The 6,758-nt window shown below is 34.8% G+C and overlaps 1 protein-coding gene across 1 annotated transcript; it reads left to right on the forward strand.

Annotated features, from left to right (window-relative positions):
• Nucleotides 1-3,274: 3,274 nt before the first annotated feature.
• On the forward strand, nucleotides 3,275-4,714 carry LOC127160027 (uncharacterized). The gene is made up of 3 exons (XM_051102708.1): nucleotides 3,275-3,590; nucleotides 3,904-4,221; nucleotides 4,324-4,714. The coding sequence occupies exons 1-3, from the start codon at nucleotides 3,530-3,532 to the stop codon at nucleotides 4,698-4,700; spliced, it is 756 nt and encodes a 251-aa protein (XP_050958665.1). The 5' UTR covers nucleotides 3,275-3,529; the 3' UTR covers nucleotides 4,701-4,714.
• The last annotated feature ends 2,044 nt before the right edge of the window (nucleotides 4,715-6,758 follow it).

Below are 6,758 nucleotides of genomic sequence, written 5' to 3' on the forward strand. Positions count from 1 at the left end.
AGGTAGAACGACACGACAAACTTGAATACATGCAGAGTGCCTGGTAAGAAAGACTGAGCGATGCATACAAGCAGAAGCAGCATTATTAAAGGAGCGAACAATATGCACTTTGACCACAATGTTTAATACTGTTCATATCTTTAACAAGTGTTATTATTAAGAGAAGGCTGTTGTGTTTGAACATTGTACATTTAAAATCATTATTGATGGAGTGCCTTTGTATGTTAATATTTCCTGGTATGTTTATCTTAGATTTTCATGCATCAGTTTAAAAAATGACAACCTGGTACAAGACTGAGTGGAGTGATTTTTGTTGTTGTTCTTAATCCAATCTCATGGTTATAGAGTTTATCTCAGAGTCCTCAAAATGTCACTTAAGCAGACTTTGTGTATCTCTGAGTCTCCAAAGTGTCATTTAAGCAGAGTTTGTGTATCTCTGAGTCTCCAAAGTGTCATTTAAGCAGAGTTTGTGTATCTCTGAGTCCCCAAAGTGTCATTTAAGCAGAGTTTGTGTATATGGAGTCCCCAAAGTGTCATTTAAGCAGAGTTTGTGTATCTCTGAGTCCCCAAAGTGTCATTTAAGCAGAGTTTGTGTATCTCTGAGTCTCCAAAGTGTCATTTAAGCAGAGTTTGTGTATCTCTGAGTCCCCAAAGTGTCATTTAAGCAGAGTTTGTGTATCTCTGAGTCTCCAAAGTGTCATTTAAGCAGAGTTTGTGTATCTCTGAGTCCCCAAAGTGTCATTTAAGCAGAGTTTGTGTATCTCTGAGTCCCCAAAGTGTCATTTAAGCAGAGTCATTTTGTGTATCTCTGAGTCTCCAAAGTGTCATTTAAGAAGAGTTTGTGTATCTCTGAGTCCCCAAAGTGTCAGTTAAGCAAACTTTGTGTATCTCTGAGTCCCCAAAATGTCACTTAAGCATAGTTTGTGTGTCTTGGAGTCCCCAAAGTAACACTTAAGCACTTTTAATTGCTATAGAGCTCTTCACAATCTCTATGCTTTTACAGAAAATTATGTCTCAATGTCTTGGAGCCTCAGTGAGCAGCTAAAGACAACTCTGCTGAGATAAAACCTCCACAAGATACTAAATAAACTAGAAGGATGCAGGTAGTGGTCAGTGAAGCATCCTGTGTCATACAGACACCTAAATTCAAGTTACTAGTCTCTGAAAAAAAAAAAAAAAAAAAAAAAAAAAAATCTATTCTATCTATTTTCAATGATCTTGAAAAACAAACTCCTTAGTGTTGTATGCCTGTATCTCTGCACTAGCTCATTTTCTAGACAATATTGACACTTTGAGTTGTAATTCTACTTCTATTTCTTGTTAGGATGACTCATTTGTAGTACCACCACAAAGTCCTAAATTTATAACTTAACCAGAGTTTGTGTATCACCATAGTCCTTAAATTGTACCTTGATCAGAATTTGTGTTTGTCCCCAAATGTGACATAAAAAATACTTGTCCCCAAAGTGAAGGTAAAATTTCAGGTCTTTAAAGAAGGCTTTTATTGAGAATATCAACTGATAAGTGTAAAGAGAGCTTCATCAGTATCGTAGCCATGTCTTTCTTTTGTCTCTAGACCCTCTAGAAAGGGGTGTACCCAAAGGTAGGGTATTCAGTCATGTGTCCTCATTTTGCAGTTAAGTAGGTGTGTGTGTGTGTGTGTGTGTGTGTGTACTTGGATGGGATCGATGCAGAACACAATACAGAGTATGGGACAACACACTTGGCTACACGTCATGTCACTTTCACTTTCGTAATTAAACCTGGATTAAAATTCTGTTATTTTAAAATTCTGTAAAAAGACTGAACTTAGGCCACTGTTAACTGAAGAGAGTTTAATGACACACAGCAGCTCACTTACAGTAAAAAGAGTAAATGTCATTTCACACCCGTCAGTCTGATCTGGGTTCAGAGATGATCTCTGCTCTACTGCAGTTAAACTGAGTCTCACATGTTTCCAAACCTCAACAGTGAGATCACAGCTCTGAAACACTGCTTAAGGAATAATTGATGACAGACATGTTTCACTGTTTGTTTTTCTGTAGCTGTTGATAATCTATGAAAAGATAGATCTAGTTTCTTGTGTATTTGTGCAGTCAGTCACACAACAGCTCTTTCCTCTTTTAAACATGTTTCTAGTGATTTCACAGCATTCAAGCTGAACTCTAATGATGTCACTCAGTATTTCTGTCACTCAGTGAGTGAAACCGCAGTGACTCCGCCCACTGTGACATCATGTGCTTCTGTTCACACTCGACTGACAAACATTCACAAACATTCAGCAGCGCTTTGATCTGCTTTAGACTCGATCTGTCGATCTATATCTATCTACCTGTCTATCTATCTGAAATTCTGCCATTGTTAACAGAAAAGATGGAGTTCATTGGCAGCTCACATAAAGAAAAAGCAGTAGCATATATTTTATTTGATTAACATAAAAGTTTATGTCTAAGAAATTCTAGGCTACAAAGGCCTAACATAAACCATGGAGCATAGAAGATAATCTGATATCTCAGATATCATAATCTAAATAATCTAAATATATGTATTTATTTTTTTATTTTAATTTTAGGGTCATATAACTGCATTCTATAGGCTCCATCACACAGTGAGTTTTTTCTCCTGCATCATGTTCATCACCAATCAACTGTATGAATATATAAGATGACCTATACAGGTTAAATGTGTTCATCATTTTCATAACTAACTTATTAAATTAATGTGTTAATTTGACATCACTAGTTAAATCATGCAACCAACTAACAGATGACTCTTTGTTTCTTTAAAGGTCTTATAGAATTAAAATAAAATGTAATACAATTCAAATTAATGTTAGTAACTACTTTCTTTGCTTAATTGAGTTAAAACTAGGTTTAATTTATGTTTCTTAAACAGGCTGAAGTAATGTCATTGTTAGCAGCTCATTTGAAGAGAAAAGAGGAAGTGTCATTTCACAAACCTTCAGTTTATTCTGGGTTCAGAGATGATCTCTGCTCTACTGCGGTTAAACTCAACAGTGAGATCACTGCTCTGAAACACGACAACTGCTATAATTAATATGATATTGTAGTTTCAAAAATGTAAAGAATGACAAATTAACCATTTCAGCATTATAAGAAAGCCTTGACTCTGACATAGATACAAAAGATCACTGTAAAACTTCAAAAAGACCGAGTTTGTTTGACTAAATGGTGATTTTATAATTGCTATTAACATAAACATCTGCAGAAATACAACATTTTGTTCACTCATTGTGATTTGTGTGTGTGTAAATGCATCTTTGAAAACAGCAATCATGAGTGTCGTGGTTCAGGTGAGATTCAGAGCAAATATCAGCAGTAACAGTGTGAAGATCAGTCAGAATATGATGCTGATTCAACACTCGTCCATCATGCAGTGATATAGTGTCAGTCAAATAAACACTCAGCCAATCAGATCAGAGGAAGTGAACAAACACAGGAAGAGCTGATAGTATTTAAAGAAAGAGTTGTGAGCATATAATGAAGAGGAAGACTGACAGAAAGAGAAAATGGCTGATAAGTGTCATTTGTGTCTGCTGGGACTGATCATTCTCTCTTCACTTCTCACAGGTAAACAAATCTCTGTTTTCTCTACAAGACATTTAGTTTAATTAGTCTGGGAAAGAGTTCATTTCAACATGATCAGTTTATTCTTGTGTTACATAAAGAACATACTGGATTATTACTGATGCACTAAAACTAGACAGATTCACACTCAAACATCTGATGCTGAATTATTTTCATATTAAGAGTGTGTTTGTGATTTCAACAGCTCTCTAATAAGGAAAAAATAGTTTATTTTGTTTTGAATCTTGTCATTTTTATGCTGGTATTTTTTTTTTTTTTTTTTTTTATTAAAATATCAAACATACTTGTGTTTCAGGTACCAGTGGAGTGAATGATGCTCATGTGTTCATCAGTTCTGGTGAAAATGTCCGTCTGCCCTGTAATAATCATCTTCATGACTGCAAATCAACTACATGGATCTATAATAACAGACATTCAGCAACAGATGAACTGATTGGTTTAGGGATAAAGAAGAAAGACACAGAGAGACATGAGAGACTGAGTCTGGGGTCTGACTGCTCTCTGAACATCAAGAACATCATAAAAGAAGATTATGGATCTTACAGCTGCCGACAATATGTGAATGGACAACAACAAGGAACTGATGCACGTGTTTATCTGCATGTTCTTCATGGTAATTTTATGATTATATGATCAATTTAAAAAGGGCAAATTCTTCATTTAAACTCTCATGATGATTTAAAGTGTGTGATTTGTGTGTTATTTTGTGTTTCAGTCTCTTCATCATCCTCACAGACTGAGATCAGTGCAGGCAGCTCTGTGACTCTCTCCTGTCAGTTGTTTTCATATACTGGAGTCTCTTGTGATGATTGGATCCGTTCTGAGGGAATTCAGCTGTTCTGGGTGAATCAGGCTGGTGTTAAACTGACAATATCAGACTCCAGATATCAGATATCAGCTCCAGGACACTGTATCATCACTCTGACTACAACACTCCTGAATGAAGATGACAACAGAGAGTGGAGATGTGAAGTTACTCACAGAAATCAAGTCAAGACCTCAGTCACATATACTGTCAAGAGTTCAGGTGAGAAAACAATCTCATCAATCATTTTAAGTTCTCATAATGTCAGTAACACTAAGGACTATTAGTATCATTGAAGCAGAACAAATGAAGGAACAAAAGCTTCTTTCAGTCTGACAGAAGAGAAACTCAAATCAAGTTTAACTGTTCAAGAAGTGCTGCTGTAAATAATGAACAAATTAAAACTTCACAGTAATAACTAACATTTTATATAATGTGATCATCAAAGTTAAAATATAATTGTCATATTCTACAGTGATTCATCTGAACTAATATTCATCCTTTACAGCTCAAGATAAATCAACGACAGCAGTAACTTCAACACGAGGTACAGTCAAAAAAATAATAATAATAATAATGATTTTTTTTTTTTTTACTGTTGTCAGTTTTACTGAATCCTCTTGTCCGTGTTATTTAACAAATGCACATAATCACTTAAGTAAAATCAAAAGAGTTGAAATAAAGTGATGAAAATTAAGTGTTATATTATGCATTTTGAGTAAAGGTAAATCTGTTTGTGTTTAATGTTCAAATGTTGTTTCTGGTGTTTTGAGGAGTTTGTGTTGTTGAAGTTTTGTGGTTTTCATTGTGCTGAAGGGTGGAGCTCGTGGTTTGGTTGTAGATGATGACGATGGTGTTTGTTGTTTAATGCAGTGAACATGGAAGTGCTGATGTTAATGCAATGATAAACAGTGTTTTATTTGTTCACTGCATATGATCTGTTAGCTGCAGATTTGAACTGAAGTCAGTATGATTAGCTGGTTTTGTGATTGTAAACTGTATACAAAGAGCATCAGTCTGAAAAAAAAAAAAAGTCCTACTAAAACTAAATATTTCATTTTAATTATAACATTGTCTAGTAAAACAAACCTATACAACTTTTTTTTTTTTTTTTTTTTTTTTCTTTTTTAATCTTTAGAGTCTTTGTCCAATATTCTTAAGTTTCTCTACTTCTGACGTCTTAATTATGGATTGTACAATCTTAAAATGCTGGGTTATTTTTTTCCACCCAAACGCTGGGTTGAGTCTGTTGGTTGATATGCTGGGTTGTTTTATTTTTTCCAGTGTTGGGTAGTTTTTGTGTTACAGTCATTAGTGTCTTGGTCAATCTCACTGACCGCCGAAACTATACACCCCTCCCCCTCCCTCCAACGAAACAACCCAACACAGACTTACTTCAGCTGTTGAGTTACGGTCAGAGCACAGGCTTTTTTCATCCTCTACAGGAGAGAGCGGTTCTCATCGCCGCCTGATTGCTGCACTTCTTCAGTGAAATAAAGGTTTGTATACATTTTATTTCATTTATAAACTCTTTACTGTGCTGTAAATGATATTATTGTATGCAACACAACATACAAGAATGAGATTTCAGTCTGTTGAATGAGTTTCTCATGATGGAAATGTAATTTTTCTTGCATTATATAAAATAATTGTATTCATTATAACACTGAATGTAATTTATGTTGTTGTTAAAGTATGTTCTCTAATGTCAGTACTGTTTGTTTATGGGCAGGTTATGGAGTCAGTCACAACATCTTTCAACTATGAGTCAAACATGAGGCGACGGCCTGACATTCACAGTCCCCCGGTGAACAGCAGCCCATCACGACTCAGATTACAGAGAACAGTTGAACACACTTGAATTAAAATGTTTAAATGTTACATTGAATTAAATCTTTTTTTTATTTCTAAAATTTCATTAAATGTATTGAATAAAATTCTGCTGTATTCACCCAAATAAACAAATTGTCTTATATTTTTGTATGATATTGTAATCTATGCTGTGATTTATGGCCTGATTTATGAATTTATGAGCGTATTTTTGACTCTGTAGATACCAGCCTACTGGGACCCCATTTACATCTACCCCCACGTGCAAGGACACAAACCCCTAACACAAACCCTAACACCATAAGCAGAGTCCAACGCAAAGATTCAAATGTATGATAAAGAATTAAACAAAATAAACTTTTCAAAATAAAAAAAAAAGACTTTTTTTTTTTTTAAACTGTCACCCATCTCCTCAGCAGGACACCTAAGTTTACTTCACCGTATTACAAATAGATCCTAAACTAATCATGACAAAACTGTGTATCGTTGGAAAGGTCTAAGACACCTAAATAGAT

This window comes from Labeo rohita, unplaced genomic scaffold (genome assembly GCF_022985175.1).
Source record: "Labeo rohita strain BAU-BD-2019 unplaced genomic scaffold, IGBB_LRoh.1.0 scaffold_278, whole genome shotgun sequence".
In the NCBI taxonomy this organism is placed as follows: domain Eukaryota; kingdom Metazoa; phylum Chordata; class Actinopteri; order Cypriniformes; family Cyprinidae; genus Labeo; species Labeo rohita.